This window comes from Leucopleurus acutus (genome assembly GCF_964270905.1).
Source record: "Leucopleurus acutus genome assembly, chromosome: 8".
Taxonomy (NCBI): Eukaryota; Metazoa; Chordata; class Mammalia; order Artiodactyla; family Delphinidae; genus Leucopleurus; species Leucopleurus acutus.
In genome coordinates this window covers 104220279-104241603 of record NC_139151.1, presented here as the reverse complement: position 1 = coordinate 104241603, position 21325 = coordinate 104220279, and the positions used below count along the sequence as shown (strand labels likewise).

Genomic DNA, 21325 nt, shown 5'->3' with positions numbered 1-21325 from the left:
AAAATGAGCTCGGAGTTCAGCAACAGGTGTCTGGATCTACCTAGCCAGTCGCCCGAGGGCCCCAGACTCAGGAGGTAGAGGTCCTCCGTGAATTTGAGGCTAACTCTTACTATCTCTGAGCCTCAGTTTCCTTTCCTGCACTTCAAGGGCTTAATCTGCACTGTTTGGGGAGACCCAATGAGGTCACACAACCTTCCCGACCAGGACAGAAGTGGGAAGGACTGCTTAGCCCTTGAAAGAGAAAAACAACTTCCCACAGTACTTCCGACCGCACCTCCTCCGAACAGCCGAGAGTAACTCCTCAAGGGCGGAGCTAGGCTTGACCTCGCCCCATGAAGCCCCGCCCACAGGGCAGGCTCCGCCCCAGACACACGAGTCAGTCCAAGTCCGGTCCCCTGACCGAGGCCCCGCCTCCCGGGCCGCCGCGACCCCTGCGCCCTGCGTCCGGCGGAGACGCTAGAGCGCAGGGGCAGCGGGCGGGGCGGGGCGGGGAGGGGCGGGGCAGGAGGCCTAGGAGGCGGGGCGGCGAGCCGGGGCGGGCGGAAGGAGCGCCAGGCCGGAAGGAGGCAGCGGGAGGGCGGGAGGCAGGAGCGGGCCCGGAGCTGCTGGGGCCAGAGCGGCGGCGCCGCCATGTCCGACAGCGAGAAGCTCAACCTGGACTCTATCATCGGGCGCCTGCTGGAAGGTTGGCCGGGGCAGGGGAGGTGGGCGCCGGCCGCGCCCTGGTCCCCTGCCCGGCCCGGAAGTGGCGCGCGGGTGGACTTGCCCCTCCCAGGACCAGCTTAGACTGGGCGGGGACGGGCCGCGAGGTCCCGTGGCCGCAGGTGCCCCCCTTCCCAATTGCGGCGCCCCTGGGAGGTCTGGGGTTGCTCCCCTTGCCAGAGCAGGGCGGGGGCGCACGGGTTAGCCAGGGCTCTTGGGGTTAGAAAGAAATCCGAGAAGCCTAGACCCCCCCAAGCAAGGGGTCCTGTGTTCTGAGGTTTTGGCAGGCCTCCGCGCACAGCAGTCCCCTTTCGAGTGTCTTGAGGGTAGTTGGGGGTCTCGTCCCTTGAGGCTTGAGGCGGGGGTCCCAGGAGGCTGAGCAGCAACAGCTGCCCCTGGGCGAGGCGGGGCCCGGGAGGCCCAGGCGCCCCCCAGAAGTGCCTACGGGGCCACCCATGTCACCCACCCTCTTCTCGCCTGAGGGTCCTGATGCCTCATTCCACTCCCAGTGCAGGGCTCGCGGCCTGGAAAGAATGTACAGCTGACAGAGAACGAGATCCGTGGTCTGTGCCTCAAATCCCGGGAGATTTTCCTGAGCCAGCCCATTCTTCTGGAGCTGGAGGCACCCCTCAAGATCTGTGGTGAGCCCCCTGCCCAGGCCCTTTTGCTTCCTGAAAGTGGGTACCCCCCACCACCAGCCAAAGTCCCTGGATCTCTCCACCCTTGAGTCCAACCCTGGCCCTGGGTTCAAGTTCAGACTGCATCTAGTGCTGACCTGGTTCTCTGGGTCACAGGCGACATTCATGGCCAGTACTACGACCTTCTGCGGCTGTTCGAGTACGGCGGCTTCCCTCCAGAGAGCAACTACCTGTTTCTGGGGGACTACGTGGACAGGGGCAAGCAGTCTTTGGAGACCATCTGCTTGCTGCTGGCCTATAAGATCAAGTACCCCGAGAACTTCTTTCTGCTCCGTGGGAACCACGAGTGCGCCAGCATCAACCGCATCTACGGCTTCTACGATGAGTGTGAGTGGGCGGAGCCTCTGGGGCTGAAGGTCGCCATTCAGTGCGACCCTCGTGTTGACCTGGTGGCTGGGGTAGCAGTGTTTGACAAACACCTGCTAGACTGAGCTCTGTGAAGGCAGGGCCAGTTCACGTCTCTCCGCCCTGCCCTCCTGGCATGGGTCCTGGCGCTCAGGAGGGACGTGGTGAATGGTTGCCGACTGAAGGGCTGCCAGCATTCTAATGCAGGGCCTTGCCTGCCGACACCCCCCTCCAGTGCATCCGTTACTTAAGCACTTAGGATGCCTGTCTGGACTGGACTCTCTTGGCCAGAAGCTGAGAGAGACCAGACCCGGTCTTGGCCTGGCTCTGCTCATGTGCAGGGGGGTGAGTGCCAACCCTGAGGTTGTTCCAGAACTGGAACTTGGGGGTTCCTGTGGACTCAGCTGCCTTAGAATTCCTCCTGGGAGGCAGTGGGGTGGGGATTGGCCTGGGGGGGGGTTCCCTTCTTGCCTTCCATTCTCTTCTCCCAGCTGTGTCTGAACAACACACAATGTGCCCTGGAAGGCCCAGAGACCCACACTGAGGGTGGGGCAGACAGGGCTTCTCGTGAGCCCTCTCCTTCCTCTGGGCAGGCAAGAGACGCTACAACATCAAACTATGGAAAACCTTCACCGATTGCTTCAACTGCCTGCCTATTGCTGCCATTGTGGATGAAAAGATCTTCTGCTGTCACGGGGGTGAGGGCGGCTCTGGGCCGCATGGCGAGGGAATGCTTGGGCAGGACGAGCCTGGCCACATCCCTGGGGGATTTGGGACAGAAGTGTTAGCTGAAGGACACATTCTCAGCCACCTGGAACAGCTCTCCCTGGAGCCCTGGTTTGGATATCACTTCTTCCACAAAGTCCCCCCGCACCCCAGCATTAGGCTGCACTCACTGTCATGTCGTGGCCTCGGTTTCTTGCGTGGAGTTTGCTTGTCTTTTTCCAGGGAGCACTGTGCTCCTGGAAGGGACAGGGACTTGAAGAGGCAGAAGGCGATGAGCTCTGCCTGTCTAGGCTCCCAGGAATCCAGGAGAGGGCGGCGGGTTGAGGGAACAGAGGCTGATTGGCAAAAGCTTCCTGGAGAAGGGAGGGCCCTTGTTTTGAGGCTTGAGGAAGTGACCTGCCCCCGGTGCCCCCCAGGCCTGTCCCCGGACCTACAGTCCATGGAGCAGATCCGGCGTATCATGCGGCCTACAGACGTGCCAGACCAGGGCCTGCTGTGTGACCTGCTTTGGTCTGACCCTGACAAGGACGTGCAGGGCTGGGGCGAGAATGACCGTGGCGTCTCCTTTACCTTTGGAGCTGAGGTCGTGGCCAAGTTCCTGCACAAGCACGACCTGGATCTCATCTGCCGGGCACACCAGGTGGGCTGGCAGCTCTGGTCTGGGTGGCAGCGGGGGCCGGGCAGCAGCACCTGCTGAACTAACTGTCCCCACCCTCGTCCAGGTGGTAGAAGATGGCTATGAGTTCTTTGCCAAGCGGCAGCTGGTGACACTCTTCTCAGCTCCTAACTACTGTGGCGAGTTTGACAACGCAGGCGCCATGATGAGCGTGGACGAGACGCTCATGTGCTCCTTCCAGGTGGGGGGTGGAGATGGGGATGGAAGGGGCGGGAGGGGCCCATGGCTCAGCCCCATGAGCCTGACCAGCTTGCCTCTTTTAGATCCTCAAGCCCGCCGACAAGAACAAGGGGAAATATGGGCAGTTCAGCGGCCTGAACCCTGGAGGCCGGCCCATCACCCCGCCCCGCAACTCCGCCAAAGCCAAGAAATAGCCCCCGTGTGCCCGCCCTCTGCCCCAGACGGTGGATTGTACAGAAATCACGTGGCTGTGAGGGTTCGTGCTGGCCCCCTAGGGCCACCCATCACAGGGAACACGGAGCCTTGGTGTATTTTTCTTTTTTTTATGAATCAATAGCAGCGTCCAACCCCCAGGGCTCCTTCCACCTGCACCTGCAGTGGCTGCAGGCAGGATCCTGGGGCTGAGGCTGCAGCTCAGGGCAGAGCAGGGCCAGATTGTGGGTCCCCAGCCTTGCTTGGCCTCAGGGCTGGCAGCCGGATCCTGGGGCGACCCATCTGGTCTCTCAAATAAAGGTCAAAGCTGGATTCTCGCCATGGCGTCTGTCTCCCTTGTCCCAAATGCCGCGCCTGGCGACCTCTTCTGCCTAGGGCCACTTGGGAGGCTTGCTGGGCATGGGGCCCGAGCGAGGGAAACACCAGCCACACGCTCAGGTCACAGGGGCCTTTGGAATTTCCAAGTCAGGGCCAGAGAGTTTTGGAAAAGCAAGCAAAACAGTGTGTGCCGGGCACAGGGGATCCCCGAGGTGTACCCAGGATCTGAGGGAGGGACAGGTCCTGGTTGGCAGAGAAGGTGGATCAGCAGGGGCCAGCAGCCCCACCGAGGTTTTTCTCTTAGGGAGGTGGGCTTAGAGAACGCAGGCCCCCAACCCTGCTGCATGGTTGGATAAAGAGGTGAGGGGCCTCCCAGCAGGTGGCAGCTCGGCACCAAGACTGGGAACAGACATGATCGACTGGGGGCCGAAGGGAGACGACAGGACCCAGGCCAGTCACAGATAGCCGAGCAGGGCCTGGGGGAGGCGGCAGGACCAGCCAGCTGAGCTCCAGCACAGCCCACCTCTACCACCCACCCTGGAGGAGAGCTGGCCCCGCTCCTGGTTGGCGCTGGGAGATGGGGAGGCTGGGGCTTCCCTCTGGTCCAGTCCTCCAAGGACCTCTCGGCTCAGCCTTCCCCCTCACTGTCTTCAGCCAGCACGGGGCTGGGCCCCTGGGGAGAGTGTGCAGGGGCCAGGATGGAGCCAAAGAACAGCGAGCGGAACTGGCGAGAAAACAGAGGAAGCCAAGTGAGCTCTGGAGGCTGCTCCCTCCACCTCCCATCCCTGCCTCCGTCTCCAGCCAGCCCCTACCTTCTTGGGTGGGGGAGTCCCAGGCACTGTGCTGGGCTCGGTGTCATCTTCCTCCTCTGAGTGGGAGCCAGGGCTACAGTGGGGCTGGAAGCCAGGTGAAAGGGAGGTGGAGGGCAGTGTCCGTGAGCCCTCACTGCCCACGGTGGTTTCCATGGCGATCATGTACGAGTCAATGTCATCAAGGGCAAAGTCGTCCAGGTGGGGCGTGCTGTAAGCAGAGACGGCTTAGCAAGGGCAGGGAGAGAAGAGGGGGAACAGAGGCAGGGCCCCACCTTGGAGGGCTCAGCGGGTGGCTGCAAAAGCCCTGTGACCGTTGGTGACCTCTTGGTTTTATTACTTCCTGATTTGGTGGGAGGGGAGAGGATGCCTGGGGTTAAGTGGCTGCTTCCTGGAGGGGGTGGACCTGGAATCCTTTCATCAGAGTTGAGGTAGAGGCCTGAGGGAGACATCTTGGGGGCCAGTTTAGCTCAGCTGGGGGAGGGGAGCAGCAAGTTCTGTAAGCTGGGCCACCTGGGGCCCAAGCCCGTACCTTCCCAGGGGACAGGAACCGGAGCGCACTGGGGCCCAGGGACATGCTGGGCAGAGGGCCAGGCCAAACTTCCTCTGCTTAAACTACACTGGGCCCATCCTCCCCAACCCACCTGCCCTTTCAGCCACCGGCTTCCCCAGTCCCAGGCAGCCCCCCGCTTCCCGGCAGCCCTTTCCCTCCTTGGCCTGGGAGGAGGCTCGGAGGGGAGGCCTCAGCCAGAGAAGGAAGCCAGCCCGACCCTGGGGACACTTCCCTGGGTGGGGGGAGTCTCTGAGTACAGCTGCCCAGTAAGGTTGAGCTTGCAGGGCTGGGGCCCAACAGGAAGTGGGGGGAGGGGAGGCGCTGACGCTGGAAGCAGCAGGCTCCCCAGGGTGCACAGAGGTGGGGAGGAGGAGTGGGTGGGCAGCGCTCTCACCTGTGAGCCTGAAGCTGAGGCGCTGGCTGCTGGAGCTCCGGGGCACGCAGGTCCTGGGGGTGCGGGTCCGGCTCTGAGAGCGTGGCCAGGACAAAGTGGCCGTCTAGCAGAGAGTCCTTGATGGCAAAGATGGCTGGCCTGGGCAGGTGACGGGTCCAGGCAAGGTCAAGGCCCTTTGGCTCCTGGCATCCCAGATCCCTCCCCCCACCCCGTCCTGAGGCTCGGAGTTACCTGCCAGGGCCATCGAAGTAAATGCTGAGAGACAAGTTCGCTGACTCGGCAAAGCTCAGGAGCCCCTGGGAAGGGAGAGGCAGAGCAGTGAGGCCCCGCACCGGGCAGGGAGGAGCGGTGGACCGGGCGGTGAGCGCGTGGCGGGCAACCTCACCCGGAATTCCTTGAGGCAGAAAGTGATGGCCACCCCTTCCTGGGCCTGCAGCTGCTGGAAATCCTCCCCCCCGATGCTCATCTCGGTCACCATGGCTTTGACGGTGCTGTCTGTGGAGACAGCAACAGGAGGAAACCTGGGCCCTGCCCCATCCCAGCCCATCTCTGCCCCCTGCCCCAGCCCATGTCTGGCTCCCTCACCTGCCTCCTCCTGGTAGCTACGCAGGATGATCCTGTGGCCACGGCCAATCCCCAGCGTCACTTCGGCCAGCGCAGGGGGGAAGGGCAGAACAGCCTCCCCCAGGACCCTGTGAGGAGGGCACAGCATCACCCCAAGACTCAGCCCCACCCAGTGGCTTCGCTCTCAGGATCTGAGGCGGGATGGTGACACACACCAATGTCCAAAGGGAACCAGGCCAGGCCTAGCATGCCCCCAGGGAGGACAGGAACGGGACATGGTCCCTGCCCCGTCCAAGGCTCCCAGGCTGTCATGGGAGGAGAAGTCCACTTGCAAGAGACGGGACGGACAAGAGCAGAGCCCACAGAAGACAGCAGGAAGCACGGGCTGTTTGCGCTGAACCAAACCGGGCAGGCGGCACCTGGCCACCCAGGGGCGGGAGACCATCCCCACACGGTCTGCATAAATGCGGCCTTCAGGGAGAGCCCTCAGATCCTTGTCTAGAAAAGACACATGCCGATAAACAGTTACAGGTGAAATAACATCTGGAATTTGCCTCAAAACACTTGGGACAGGAACTGGCGTCTACTTTTATATGAATTTAAAATTGCCCATAAGAAAAAGAGAAACAGGGGCTTCCCTAGTGGCGCAGTGGTTAAGAATCCGCCTGCCAACGCAGGGGACATGGGTTCGAGCCCTGGTCTGGGAAGATCCCACATGCTGCAGAGCAACTAAACCCGTGCACCACAACTACTGAGCCTGAGCTCTAGAGCCCGCGACCCACAGCTACTGAAGCCCGTGCGCCTACAGCCCGTGCTCCGCAACAAGAGAAGCCACCACAATGAGGAGCCCGCGCACCGCATTGAAGAGTAACCCCGCTCACGGCAACTAGAGAAAGCCCGCGCACAGCAGCAAAGACCCAACGCAGCCAAAAATAAATAAATTAAATTTAAAAACAAGAAACAACTGCTTTTTTTTTAAAGTTTTTTTTTGTATTATGTCTAACAGAGACAAAATTATTTAAGTCAATAAATTTTTAAGGAATTTCACATGTTCTGATTCTTTCCACTGTCACTCACCTTAGTTCCTCCAAACTCATAATCTTCAAGATAAAATAGCCTTTTCAGAAATTAGCTGTCATGTGAGTCAGCCCCCCTCTTAGCTGGGCTTCTTTGATCTCCAATGGAATATGGACACACTTCAGAATTCCCCACCTGTAATCTCTGGGATCCAATTTCCTCAAGCAATTTACTTTAGGACCATGTTTAGGGTCAGGAGGTGGATCTGCCTGGTTCTGAATTTGACACTCTCTAAAAATGTATTAGGTTCAAATCACATTCACTCCTAAGCCATCACACCCTAGAACAGTACAGATAGTTGGGATAGGCCAATACCTAAGATACAAAAAGTCTGACTGTTTTTCCAACGATGTAGGTTTACGGAAAATGCCCCATCAGGATAGATCTCAACACAACTGCTCTTTTTAAAAAAGAAAGAGAGGGGCTTCCCTGGTGGCGCAGTGGTTGGGGGTCCGCCTGCCGATGCGGGGGACGCGGGTTCGTGCCACGGTCCGGGAGGATCCCACATGCCGCAGAGCAGCTGGGCCCGTGAGCCGTGGCCGCTCAGCCTGCACATCCGGAGCCTGTGCTCCGTGACGGGAGAGGCCGCAGCAGTGAGAGGCCCGTGTACCGAAAATAAATAAATAATAAATAAATAAAAAAGAAAGAGAAATAAAAATCCTCAAAATACAGACCACAGATTGATTCCCTCTTTCTCTACCCAAAGGGATCCTGGGCAGTGCTGTTTCAACAGAACTCAGAAAAACAGCAAGTCAGGACCCAAATGGACCTTGAGGTTACCATGTCCTTCGGCTACCAAAAGAAAAGAAACACAAGACCTTGGGTTACTTGGATGCAAGTGGCACCCAGCGTGTGGGCGAGTGGGAGGGGAGCCAATCCCCTCTGCTCTTGTCTTCACCAGGGACCTTTGCATCTGCTGGAGTCTCCTGGGCCCTGCACAGCCCCTCTGATTCCCCAGAACAGCTCCATCTCTACAGCTGCTTATTCAGGCAGCCCTCCTGGACCAGAACTTCCCCTCCTAGCCTCCTTCCTTGGCCTCCTGCTGGGACCCCTCGAGGCTAGAGCCCAGCCAGGTAGGAAGAGAGGCTGCCCTTGAATGGGGATCATCCCAGAAGGATGACGAGGCCAGAGAAGGGTCATGAGTCCCTGAGCCACAAAAACTAAGGGACCTTCAAAGGTGTTCAGGCCAGAGAAGACTTGAGGGCAGGCCAGAGACCCGTTCTCTGACAGAGGAGTCAGGATGGGTCTGAGTGGTCAGAAAACCAAGTCAGACCTTTCAGGTGGAGGATACAGACTCCAGAAGACAATGAGGAACATGGAACAAGGGAGCACCCAGCCCCTCCTCACTCCAGCCTCTGCCCTTAGAGGAGCCAGGCAAGGACCTGAAAGCAAACCGGGTTGGATAAACTCCTTGAGGTCTACAGAAACCCTGTAGGGAAAAGGGAAGAGGTGCCTTCTTAAACTGACCGTTGAGGCCCAAAGAAGGAAGAGAGAAACCTAGGCCTCAGCTTGAAACCAGGGAGCGTGCTCACCTTGCTGGGGCACAGAGCACATGGGGGCACACGGCTGGGTCGAAGACAGCCTGCAGGGACTCGCAGTCCTGGAAGGACAGGTTGTGAGTCTTCCTCACCCCTGGATGGGCAGACAGGGTCTCAGTGGGCCTCGCCAACCTCCACCCCATGCCGCAAGGACGACCTGGCCAGCCAGCTGCTCACTCACCGTATTTGCAGTACAGCTGAACTACCAGGCGGCTGCTCCTGCCATTCAGGGAGATGCAGCATTTCTCCACGGTCTTCTCCAGCATCGCCAGCGAGCGGAAGACTGACAGGAACGACTAGGCGATGGAAACACATCAGCCCAGTGCCGCGCCTCCACCAGGCAGCTCTCACATCCCCTTAGGCTCTGGCCCATCATGGGCTCAGCACTGTCACACCAGGAAAGGACCTCCCACACACAGAAATTTACACCCTTCCAGGCCTTCGTTCATACTGTTCCCCTTGTCTGGAATGCCTTGAAAGACCTGCTTACCTTTCCAGGGCCAGCTTGAATGTCACCACTCTCTGCAGGTCCCTGGCAGAATCAATTAGCCTCTGCATATCTCCCATTACCGTACCCTGTGGATGCCCGTACTACGCCCCTGCGCTGCATTTTGCATTGGATTGCTCCTGCGTATGTTCCTCTCTCCAGCTGGCACCTACTGTGTGCCTCAGAGCAAACGCACTAGTAGAGGTTCCTGGGGGGGTTCCTGGGGGAGTGCACTGCCACCGCTGAGGGAGGGGCCTCACCTTCATCAGGATCTTACAGCGCAGCGGGTCCTGACCAGGGGTGGCCGCCTGGTACTGCTGGAAGAAGAGCGGGGCAAAGAGGAAGCAGGCATAGGCCGAGCGGGAGGAGTTCACGGTCCGGAGGGAGAGCTGGGCCAGGAAAAGCAGGGAGAGGGATGCAGTCACCTGCAATGTCAGGCCCAGCCCTCTGGCCGGCTTTTGCTCACACACTTGCCCTAATGTCCTCCACTTCCACCATCGTCTGCTGAATCCCTCCCTCTCCTTCCAATCAGCGGGTATCTTCTCCATGAAGCCTTCCCGGAGTGCCCCTCAGCACCGCTCCCGCAGCAAGGGCCCTACACAGCTTTCAGCGCCGACCCCACCCGCCCCCGGGCACTTCAGGGAGGGCAAATGCTCTCAATTCACACACTGGTCTGGGAAGATGACAGGGCTCAAGGTGACATCCCAGCAACAGGGGAGGAAACTGTAACTCAGCAGACAAATCTGCCCACCGACATCCTATCTGATGGGGGCGAGACTCGAGCCCAGGTTAGGGCTCCCTGTGGGAATCTCACCCCCCCCCAATACCGTGGCTCCTCACCCCGTCTTCCAGGGGCTCCAAGTAGAGTTCGTCCCCGATACGGGACAGGGAGTGGACGGCCTTGCCGAGCACTGCGGGGAGAAGAGGAGAAAAACACTGCTTTGCTGGCGCTTTGGGCCGTCCCATGTGCCCCCAGCCCCGGGCTGGCCCCAACTCACCCTTCACGTTGCTGCCCGTAACCAGACACTTCATGCTGCTCCCCGCGGCCGGGTTGGGAGAGGCGGCGGGCCTCGGACTGGACCCCAGCTCGCTGCTCCCCTCCAGGTCTCCCCTGCCGCCGCGGATGCCCCGGGTTCTCTTCCCGCGCACCGCCCCCGGAAGCCCCGCCCCCGCCTCCTCATTGGGCCACACGCCTGCACCTCCGTCACGTGAGAAAAACGCTCGCCGGCTGCGCCGTCACGTGACAGAGTCCTGCTGGTGGCGGTCACGTGATCCGGGAGCGCCGGGCGCCTTCCTGGCTTGTCTCTTCGCGGGGTCCAGGGCCTCCCTCGGCCCTTCAGCGCCCCGGATGAGCCGGGCCTGTCAGCGGGGCCCAGCGCGGCTGCGCGCCCGAACGCAAGGCGCTCAAAGGGTGTGGGGAAGCGAATCCGGAGATGTGCTGGCGAGCCCGCCTGGGTCACTAATTTAGAACGGATTTTCTGGGCGTCTGTCGTGGGTACGGGGTCGAAGGCAGACCGTCGCGCCCAATCCGAGCCGGGGACACGCACAGAAGCAGCAACCACTGGCACTAAAAAGAAATTAAAGCACGTTGCGGCAGGATCCCGGGGTGGGAAGTGGCTGTTCGCTCTGGCTTCGAGGATCCTGCGTTGATCCCGAAGAAGAGAAGATTCTCCGGACAGAAAGGGGTAGAAGGGTGTGGCTGGCAGGGGAAGGTGAGAGTAAAGGCTCAGCGGTGCGTGGGGCTTTGCCCCCGTTGGGAGGGAAGTGGGTCTGTGAGAGGAGGGGTGAGCGCTGCCAAATGACGAGGGTCACTAACGGGAAGGGCTGGAAACGTTTTCTGAGGTTAGACGCATGCGTATGTGGCCCTTTGAAAAACGACCAAGGGACTGTGCCGAAGGAGGGGCTTCATCGGCGGGCAGGTCTTCCCCTAGCCCTGGGCCTCGGTCCTCCGCTGCGTGAACTGGAAAGGGAAGTCCTGGAGGGGCTCCTCGACCTCTAGTTCCCTGCTTACCCTGTGTGCTTTGAAGGGCCCTGGGAACCACTGCGTTCCTTTAGGGCCCATCTGGACTTGCCCCTCTGGTACTGTCCCCAGTGAGGAGGCCATGTTTGTCTGTGGGCCCCTTGCCCTCCTGCTCCTGGCGTGCAGTCCTGGACCCCACTTTGTTTCTTCCTCTCCTTGCCCTCAGCTCCACTCCCTCACCAAGTTTCCCTGGAGCACTGGGAGAGGTTACTCTTGCCTTTTAGCAGGGTCTGTGTAAATGGTACCCAGGCTTTAGGTCAGTAAACCTGGAGTCATCCTTGACCCCATGCTCTCCCGCACCCTACATACTGCAAGCCTCCAGCGAGCCCTGACTGCTCTGCCTCTCAAACAGATGGCAACTTCGTCCTTTTCTCCCATGTCCACTGCCATCGTCCTGGCTCAGGCCACCATCATCTCTCACCCGAATGACTGTGGGAGCTCCCTGGGTGGTTCCCTGTCTCCTCCAGTCCACTCTCCAAGCAGCATCAATGTGACCTTCCTAAAGTGTAAATTGTGTCACGCCTTTCCCTGGTGTAGACCCTGCAGTGGTTCCCAACTACTATACTTGCCGTCAAATCTAAACCCCTTGGGGATTCCGTGGCAGTCAGTGGTTAGGACACCGCGCTTTCACTGCTGAGGGCATGGGTTCAATCCCTGGTGGGGGAACTAAGATCCAGCAAGCCGTGAGTCCTGGCCGCCCCCCCAAAAACTTCTAAACCCCTTACCCCAAACCTGCAGGAAGGAGCGGGCCCCACCCATCTCTCCACCTGTCTGTGGCCTTCCTGTGCATCAGAACTGGCCCCATCAGTTCCCTGAACGAACCACATCCTTTTCCACCTTGGGATCTCTGTAAAGCTGTCCCCACTACTTGGAACGCTCTTTCCCCTTCTCATAGGCTGGCGCCTTCTCTTCCTAGGGCTCAGCTTCAGTTGCCCATCCTCAGATAGGCCTTCTCTGCTTCCCCCTCCACCCGCCACCCCCCACCCTGCATTGTCTAGCTAAGCCCTTGCTCTGGGTTATCCACAGCACTTCTCCCAACTCAACATTATTTCATAGTGTCTAATTCTTTAATGCCCCTAGTTATGTCAGCTCCATGAGGGCAGGGACCTAGTCTGTTTTGTTTGTTACTGTATCCCTCTACCTCCCGCAGGGCCTGGCCCTCAGCAGGTGATCAGTAAGTATGCGTTCAGTGAATAGGTGTGTGACCCAAGTGTAGCCGAGTTGCCTCTGGTTCCCTCGTAGCACGTAGCATGGTGCTGTGATGAAAGGAACAAAACTTCCAGCCTCTGCCCACAGTCCAACCCTTCCGTGAACAATAGCTGTCCCCCCACATTCTGTGCAAACCTCTGCCCCCCAAGGAACCTAGCATTCGTTATTCTCTTCCTTACTTTCCTCCTTCTCTCTGGATCTCGTCCTCTCTCTTTTCATTTCCAGTGAAAATCAGCAGAGCCTTCATGGCTTCTCCATCTCTTCCCCACAGCCATTGCCGGAGCAGCCCAGCTGGATAGATGCCAAAGCTCCCTGGAAGGCAGGGAGGGGAAGGTGTGACTAATCGCACACCCGTGTCTCTGCCCCAGACACCTATGGGACCAGTAGAGTCCTGTGGCATCGAGGTCTTTGGAGCAAGGCCCCAGGGGAAGGGAGAGGGAGATACAAACGCTTTAGGACTTTCTCTTTTTTTTTTTAATATTTATTTATTTGGTTGCACCAGGTCTTAGTTGCTGCGGGCGGGCTCCTTAGTTGAGGCATGTGAACTCTTAGTTGCGGCGTGCATGTGGGATCTAGTTCCCTGACCAGGGATCGAACCCGGGCCGCCTGCATTGGCAGCGCGGAGTCTAATCCACTGCACCACCAGGGAATTCCCAACGCTTCAGGACTTTTGATGAGTCTTTCTTCCACTGCACACACACACCTGCCAAAAGTTGGGAATCACCTGACCCTTCTGAAGGGTTCAGACACGAGAAAAGAGCCTAGAGCCAGGACTCGGGAGTCCTGGGTCTCTGGTCTGTGTTTCAACGCTGACTTGCTGTGTGACTTTGGGCGAGTCCCTCCTGTCTCTGCGGCTGTACGGTGTGGTTGGTGGCACGAGATACTCACTGAGGTCCCTTCCCACCTTGACGTGCTCTGATCCCGAGGGGGCCCTTCGGCTTCCCTGAGCCCCTCACCTAGCCACAGCTCTGGAGAGGAGCTGGAATTGGCAGGCCTGCTTCCCCCAGGCTGTGGGGCTGGAAGGGAGCTTTCCAGTCGGAGGCCAAGCAGCCTCTCCAGGCTTGCAGTTGGCGTAGCCGAAAAGGCTCTTCAGGTCCAGAAGGGAGAACACACAACGGGGGACGAGGACCTTGCGACTCTAGCCCTGCTACAGACAGCCTCAAGCAAGTCGAGGCCCTTCTCTGAGCCTGTTTCCTCCTTGATAAAATGAGGGGGTTGGATGAGATGCTCTCTCAAGAGCCTTTCAAACCCCACATTCTTACAGTCTTTGCCATACCCCACAGTAGAGGTGGTCTCCTTCCAGTACACAAGTATGTGATTGTGTGTGTGTGTGTGTGTGTGTGTGTGAATATCAGGGGTGGATATGGAACGGATGAAGGTGGTTACCATTAGAGACTTCTAAACTAATTTTCTGTCTGGAAATATCTTCCGTTCAACCACCGCTTCTCACTCAACTAGTTACGTTTGAAATCGCAGAATCCTCACAGCTCAGTAATTCGTTCATTTAACACGTGTTAGACACGCTTTCCTGAGTGTAGGAAAGAAAGCACACAACGAAACTCCCTGCCCTCGTGGGCTTCCACTCGACTGGAGAGAGACAAACCAGAGGGCCTGACTGTGCCAAAGCCTCTGGCAGAGCCTGCTGGGCTGCGCACACGGGAGACGGGATTTGCCTGGTGACTCTGGGGTTGCCGAGCGGGCAAGGGAGCTCTGAGCTGCTGGGGGCACTGAGCTGGCGGGGGCACTGAGCTGGTGGGGCTCTACTTGCCCACCTATCATGCCTTTGTGGCACACCAGGTGCCTCGAGCCCCCAGAGGCAAGCCCTGCCCGGGCCTTTCTTGTTCACTGGCATTTCTCCCAGCAACCAGAAAAAGCCTGGCACATAGCAGTGGTTTAATAAACAGGTCAGATGCCCCAAGAGTACAGGGTTCAGAGAGGTTACAAGACTTGAAGCCAGGGACTTCCCTGGTGGTGAAGTGGTTAAGAATCCACCTGCCAGTGCAGGGGACACGGGTTCGAGCCCTGGTCTGGGAAGATTCCACGTGCCGCGGAGCAACTAGGCCCGTGCGCCACAGCTACTGAGCCTGCGCTCTAGAGCCCGCGCGCCTAGAGCCCGTGCTCTGCAACAAGAGAAGCCACCCCAAGGAGAAGCCCGCACATCGCAACCAGGAGTAGCCCCTGCTCGCTGCAACTAGAGAAAGCCTACGTGCAGCAACGAAGACCCAACACAGCCAAAAAAAAAAAAAATTATTAAAAAAAATAAAGCCCTTAGTTCACACGGTCAGTGTTGCTGTTACTGGGATTGCTGTGTCCTAGCACCCCCATCTCTGGAGTGACCCCCTCATGGTATTCTGGGGTCAGGACCAGGGACAAAATACATCACTAGCACGGACGAAGCCAGGGTGAAGCCATACTAGGAAGTGAGAGGGAAATCCCCCCACAGAAACATTACAGAGGAAAGTTCTGGAGGCCAGGAACTGGAAAATACTCAGAGAATTGGGGTTGGGGTAAAAGTCAGCCCCAAGAAGAGGCGTGGGTGTAGGCAGGGCTGCGCGCCGCCCCTTGATTCTGGGCCCCCGGTGTGCCCTCTGCCGCACCAGCTAACTGGAGGCTGGCATGAGGTAATGGCTGTGCCCGCACTGCTAGGCTCCAGGCACAGGTCAGAGACCAGGTCCCTTCAGACTGCAGGGCTGAAGGTGGAGGGAGATGGGATGGAATTTTTAAACCTGCAGATGGGAAGGGGAAGCTCAGGCTTGTTCACCAAAACCTGGCATGCTGGAGTTACAGGGCCCCCTTGGAGCACAAGTGAGGTGAGTTGAGGACAAACGAAAGGCAGCGTGCTTCACCCAGCAGGGGAGGACTCCGATGGAACTCATTACCCCGAGATGCGGTCTCGGCTGGAAGTATAAATAGCTTCACAAAAGGTTTAGATAAATCTGTGGTTGACAGCTCCATTCATGGGTTAGAAGGGAAGGAAGCTGTTTGTGGCCTGCGGGCCCGCAGGGAAAGCATCAGGGAGGCGACCTGGCCTCCCTGAGACCACCCCTCGGGGCCCCTGTTGGAGGCTGGCTTTGGACCGAGGGAACCTGGGCGGCAGTGTTGGTGTTCCTACAGCCTGGAGCCCAGCCTGAGTCCCCAGACCCTTTCCTCAGTGCCCCCATCCCTCGCCATCCGCTGTTTCGGGAGCCATGGGACCACCCGCTCTGGGGAAAGCGCTCTGTCCTGGCTGTCCCCTAAGGGACCAGCAGAGGGAGACAGACACCGTGTCCAGTCCCAGCTTCCAGCACAGAGACCAGGCTGGTCTGCCCTGGGGAGGGCAAGCAGGCACCCAAGGGTCCCAGCTCTGTGTCCAACACGGGGCTAGGCGCCCAGAAGGCATCCTCCCTGGCCAAGGTGGGCTTCCTACAGTGCTGGGGTGGGGGGTGTGGGGAAAGGAGAGACTTCAGAGAACTGGGGGCAGGGCGGGGATGAGGCCCCTAACTAAGAGCAGGGTGGCTCTGGAACCATCTTCCCTCTGTCCCCGCAGGCCCCCAGCCCCTGGCGGGCAGGGTGTGGTCTCCGTAGGACCACGCTGTTCCGCGGGCACATACAGGAGATGCTTCCGAAGGCCTTGAGGGGGTGACTGAGCCCTACAGGCCCGAGTGCCAGTTCCTCCCGGCCCAGGAACCGGTTCCAGGCCAGGTGTGGTTCCCCAACTTTGGCTGCTCGGTTTCTCCCCAGCCACCCTCAAAGTCTCCCTTGACATCCCCCTGACCTCTGACCTCTCCCTTCTCGGCACTCCAGCCGTTCTCACACCTGTCCGAGCTCTTGAGTCCCTGTTTCATTTAACAATGAAATTTTCATTTTGCAGCCGTCAGCGGCTGAAACTGACACGTGCTCAGGGCGCTCTGCCGAGGATCACGAGGTGGACCTCGGAAAGGAGGCTTTGGGGCCCGGCGAGCTCCTCACAGACAGATGGGGGCTGGCGCCCGGCACAGCCAGGGTGGGCTGTCTCCCCAGGTCGCTTCAGAGCTCACTGTGCCCCGTGTCCATCCTCCCCGCTCCGGCCGGCCCTCCTCCAAGACGCTGACCCGCTATGAGGAAGCTGTCTGGGATGCCGAGGCAGACGCTCAGGATCATTTATCGTTGGAGGAAAGCTGAGCGGCGGCCCAACTCCAGAACTCTCTAGAGTTCTGTGTCTGTGCCCAGTGCGGGGAGTCAGCATGGGGGTGCTGGGGACAGGCCTCAGGAAGAAGGCAGAGTGGAAAGAACAGAGTAGGTACAGACAGACAGACTTGTAGACATGGAGGCTTGCAGGGGTCGGGACACATCCTTAGCAAAGATGGGAGGATAGGGACTGGAGGGCAGATAATGATAATATTTAACCTTGTCGCGTGTTAAGTGCCAGAGATTTGACTTGTGTTAACTGAGGAAGGCAGCATTATCATCTCCCCTGTCTTATGCAAGAGAAAACTGAGGTGTAGAGGGGTCAAGTGGCTCGCCCAAGGTCACACAGCTGGTGAAGGCGGAGCGGCACCCTCATGTGCTGCCAAGCTCCCAGCAGTGCTGGGACAGCTCCGCAGAGGGGCCAAGTGCAGTCTGTCCTCTGACACCCGCCCCCCGCCCCCGGGGCCCCTGTGGAACCCAGACAGTCTGGAGAAAGCCTGAGAAGGCTGAAGGAGGAACGCTGGCGGGAAGGAGGGGGCAGAGCGGAGGAGCGGCAGTGACTCAGCAGGGCAGGATAGGATCCTCCTGCAGGGTAAGAGAGAGGTAACCCCGCTCCTCTGCCGGGGTGCCGGAGTCCCAGAGCCCGAGGCATGGGGTGTCCAGGGCAATGGAACATCCCGGAGAATGGCGGGGTAGCTGCTGGCGAACTGGGGTGGTGGTGGAGCCCCTGAGGGTACCCCTCCTGCCCCTGTCCTCCTCACACAGCCATCACCCTGACATCCTTGCAGACGGGGAGCCAGCCCAGGTAGGGCAGGGGAGAGGCAGGCGGCAGGACCTGGTTCCTCTCCTCGGCTGGGAGGCAGGGGCTGTGGGCGCCGTTTTTCTCGGGAGGCCTGAGCTGGCCCAGGTGTAGGTGGGGGATGCAGGACTATTGCTAAGGTAGGAGGAGGCCTTTGGCCCTGGGGTTTCCGCTGACATCACAGCCAGCTCAGGGTGAGGCAAGGCCCTCTGGGCTCCTGACCCTTGAAGAAAGGGGAAAGTGCACTCCCTGCCGCCTTTCCTCCCCCTGCTGCCCTCGGTGGCCCCTGCGCCTGCACAGTCACGCTGGAGCACGCGTGCGTAGTGGCGGAGGGGCGGCCCTCCCGGGGTGCACGTCCCGGCGGCTCGCTTTGCCGGCCACACGGTCGGTCGGGCCCTCAGGAGGTACAGCCTTGTCCTGACTCTGTGCGCAGGCAGCCGTCTGCCTTCCAGCTCAGTGCTCATTCCATGACTCAGACCCACTGCTCTGCTCGAGGAATCCACAATTCCAGCTGAGGGGACTGAAGGCTCCAGGATGGCGCCTCTCACCGACCCGGGAGGGCCACGTGGCATGGTTGGCCCAGTTAGTCGCGTGTGGCGGGTCGCGGGCAGGAGAGCCCAGGTCTCCTGCTCCAGGCACACGGGGACTCTCTGTCCCAGAGAACGTGCTCGTGTCCTGAGGAGAGAGACCAGGCGTGCCCCAGGTTAGATGCCTCATAGCCAGGGGGTGCTCTGCACGCGCTGCCGTCTCCGCATCCAGCCTCTTCTCCTTTCAAGAGTCCCTGCGCCTGCGCCGTGGGGGCAGTTAAGGGGGCGAGGTGCTCAAGGCAAATGGTCCTCAGTTCCAGCCCTGGTTCTACTTCCTGGTGTGACCTTAGACAAGCGACTTCACGTTACCAAGCCTCAGTGCCCTCGTGTGTAACATGGGGAAACTGCAGGTCTTATTTTCTAGGGTTATTGTAAGAATGGAATGAAATCATTCACAGAAAGCCTTAGCCCAGAACCTGACTCGTGGTGAGAGCTCAGTACGTTTCGACGTCTGTCATGAGTTAAGCCTGAGAGGCGCAAAGGAGCAGTGTGTCGCCAAGGAATGCCAGGCGTTGCAGCAGGCTGGCGGAGTCTCTGGGGCCGGCCGCTGCCTCTCCTGCCTGCGGCACAGGCCAGCCTCTGCCTCTTGACCCCAGGGCCTCTTAGGCCTCCTCTCTGTGTCCCTGGCACCTGGCACAGAGTAGGAACTCAAGGAATGTTTGGTGAACAAATGAATGAATGAGTGAATGTCCTTACTCATCTCTGTGGGCTTCTCCAATACCACACTGCTGCTCACCCACCAGAAGGGGACTGGACCAGAGGCTTCCCCGGACACCCCAGGGGTCAGGGCCCCTTCAATGCCAGTTCTGCATCTGCATGGGACATGGGCCTTTTGGGCATATAGAGAGCCTTCCCTGGGGATGCCAGTTATGGGGGGAGGAGGGGAGGCAGGAGGGAGGGGTGGAACCCTAGCCTGTCCCTGAGCCAACACTGACTCACCCCCAGCCCCTTGGAGGGCAGCTCAGTCGTCTCTGGGTGCCAGCCCTGCCCCCTGCCCAGACACACCCTTTGAGGCCTGACCTGCTACCCCCTGCGGATTGAAGTCTGGAAGGCCAGAGAGGGCATCAAAACAGCATCCTCCTTATCAGCTCACTGATACTCCCACCATCCCATGGGAGGGGAGGCAGAGGTGGTCATAGCGCATTCCGCCAAGAGGTGGTGGGCTTGTCCCAAGGCCCGCCGCCCAGTTGGAAGCCTGGCATCCTGACTCCCAGTCCTGCCCTCTGCCCTCTGCCCATGGCAGGCAGCCCCGTGAGCTACGCCCTTCGGCCTGTGGTTGGCTGCCGCTGCCCCTCCTGCCATCCAGCCACATTTCCATCCAGAAGCTCCACCTCCGCCCAGAGCTCGCCTTCCCTCATCATCCTCTGATCTCAGTTTAGTAGTGTCCCTTGTCACAAGACTGTGAAATTCTTGAAGGCAGGGGTGGATTTTCCTTGTCTCTCTGTCCTTTACGGGACCTGGCACCCAGCAGGGGCTCAGGAAATACCTGTGCAACGCTCCGTGGGACAGATGGATCTGGAGCTCAGGGGGCCAGTGTCTCCTCTAACCTGTGCCCTGCCCCCAGCAGCAATCCCAGATCGTGAGAGCTGGCAGGGCCCCAAACAAACATCCCTGTCTGAGAGCCACAGGGGTGCAGGAACTTCCCCAAGTTCCCCAGCTGGAAATCAGAGGGCAGCCACCTGTGCCCACCACCCCACAGAAAGCCTGGAGGGGCTCTCGCTGCTCTGCTTCTCCCTTCTCCCCGCAACTCCCTCAGCCCAGCCCGCTTTGGGATTTGGCAGAATAAAGGCACAGTCTTTTTTCTAGCCCCTACCCCAAACCAACTGGCAGCTCCTAGCCTGCTGCCTTTGCCCAGACAGAGGGGCAGAGGGGCACTGGCAGCTTGGAGACGGAGTTGATTTTCCCTTTGGCAGTGGGGAAGATGGGGGAGGGGAGAGGCTTGCCCCCCACCCCCCACCCCGTCCCCGCCAGGTGAGGGGAGAGGGCAGGGATGCAAGTCCAGACAAGAGGCAGAGGGAGACCACGACTTCCCCAGCTTGTAGGGTCACGGCATCAAGCCCGGGGCGGTGTGGAAAGCCAGTTGTCCCTGCACCCAGCTGGCCTGGGTCCCCACTTCAGAGCTGCAGCCCTCGGTTCCTGCAGACCGAGGCTCTCTCTCTCGATTCCCGAGGTGAACATTTGCTGGCGGGGGTGAGGGCATGGGAAGCTTTCCTCCCCTTCCACTGCAGTCTGCTCCTCTTTGTGTCTCCTGCCCCGTCCCTTCTTTTCTCCCTCCTCTTCCCTCAGCCCCCCCTTCCTTCGGCTCCCCTCTCCCTCTTCCCCCTTTCTCCCCGGCCCCTCCTCCTCTCCCGTGTTGGGGCCGCTTTCTCCCTGACTCAGCAAGGTGCTTTATAAGGTGCTGAGGGGCTCAGCCAAATCCAAACCACATTGTCTGTGCAGACACTCTCCACAAGGAGCGGGCTGCACACCAGGGGAGAAGGACTTGAGAGGCTCCCTTCTCCCCCTCCCGCTCCCCTTCCTTCTGTGGCTCCCTCCCTCTGGAAGGGTGGCTGCTAGGGGACCTCCTGGCCAGCCTCAGTGCCAGTCACCCCCTGGGCATCTGCCTCCTTGACCTTGGCCTGGGCATCAGAAGATCTTCGGGCTCACTGGCCAAGAATGTCATTGAAACTCCACAGCATTCTGGCTGGGGGAGGGCTGGGCGGGAGGCCCCCCCCAGCACTTTTGCAAAGGGCCCCTCCAAGGCAGGTTTCATCAGAGCTGCTCCTGACGCCCCAGAAAAGCCCCTGCCCCCAACCCCCCCGCCAGCTCCCCTTTCTCAGCTCATTTTCTCCTCGTTTAGGAAATGAAAGAAAGCGGAAAAAAAACCCCAAAACAAACCCAACAACAAAGTCTGTCCCACTCCAGTGAGGTAATTGAAAACAAACTTCTTCCCCACCCCCCCACCCCCCCATCCCAGTTCTCGAAGTGCAGAAAAGGGAAGAGCTGCCCTGGGAACCCAGCGCTGGTCATGCCCACGCTGCCTGCTCTGACCCACAGGCTGCAGGGGCTATGGCAGGGCGGGCAGGGTGTCCTTCCTTCTCGGGTCGGGGGGGAGGGGGGACCCAGGGCAGGAGTGGTGAGCGCAGGCTCCGATGCTATTCCAGAGAGGAATCACTTCTCAGGTCTGGCCCACCACCTCTCCCTCCTTGAAACAGCAAATAAACAACAACAAAAGCAACGTATTACCAAGTGATTTAATTGGCGGTCCGGTTCTAGAGCACTCAAGCCTTGGAGACCAAGTGACC

At 59.5% G+C, this 21325-nt stretch overlaps 2 protein-coding genes across 3 annotated transcripts; one reads left to right on the top strand and one right to left on the bottom strand.

Annotated features, from left to right (window-relative positions):
• Window positions 1–564: 564 nt before the first annotated feature.
• On the top strand, window positions 565–3857 carry PPP1CA (protein phosphatase 1 catalytic subunit alpha). Its single transcript, XM_082845151.1, has 7 exons — window positions 565–685; window positions 1212–1343; window positions 1497–1727; window positions 2339–2443; window positions 2888–3111; window positions 3194–3328; window positions 3411–3857. The coding sequence occupies exons 1-7, from the start codon at window positions 631–633 to the stop codon at window positions 3519–3521; spliced, it is 993 nt and encodes a 330-aa protein (XP_082701277.1). The 5' UTR covers window positions 565–630; the 3' UTR covers window positions 3522–3857.
• Window positions 3858–4486: 629 nt separating this feature from the next.
• On the bottom strand, window positions 4487–10350 carry RAD9A (RAD9 checkpoint clamp component A; the record flags this gene model as incomplete). Of its 2 annotated transcripts, XM_082844647.1 has the most annotated exons (11): window positions 4487–4582; window positions 4671–4878; window positions 5615–5752; window positions 5846–5910; window positions 6000–6109; window positions 6200–6306; window positions 8788–8887; window positions 8975–9089; window positions 9541–9669; window positions 10121–10191; window positions 10279–10350. In XM_082844647.1, 11 exons carry the CDS (start codon window positions 10310–10312, stop codon window positions 4487–4489), a joined length of 1173 nt encoding a protein of 390 aa, XP_082700773.1. The 2 variants fall into 2 exon arrangements, with proteins under 2 accessions (XP_082700773.1, XP_082700772.1); XM_082844646.1 differs by lacking the exons at window positions 10121–10191; window positions 10279–10350 and having other exon boundaries at window positions 9541–9828.
• Between the last annotated feature and the right edge of the window lie 10975 nt (window positions 10351–21325).

Bases quoted from the DNA above. Each gene is read 5' to 3' on its own strand.
- PPP1CA (XM_082845151.1), top strand. From the start codon at position 631: ATGTCCGACAGCGAGAAGCTCAACCTGGACTCTATCATCGGGCGCCTG. The intron at 1,728-2,338 runs GTGAGTGGGCGG...TCCTCTGGGCAG, and splicing joins CTACGGCTTCTACGATGAGT to GCAAGAGACGCTACAACATC. The intron at 3,112-3,193 runs GTGGGCTGGCAG...ACCCTCGTCCAG, and splicing joins TCATCTGCCGGGCACACCAG to GTGGTAGAAGATGGCTATGA.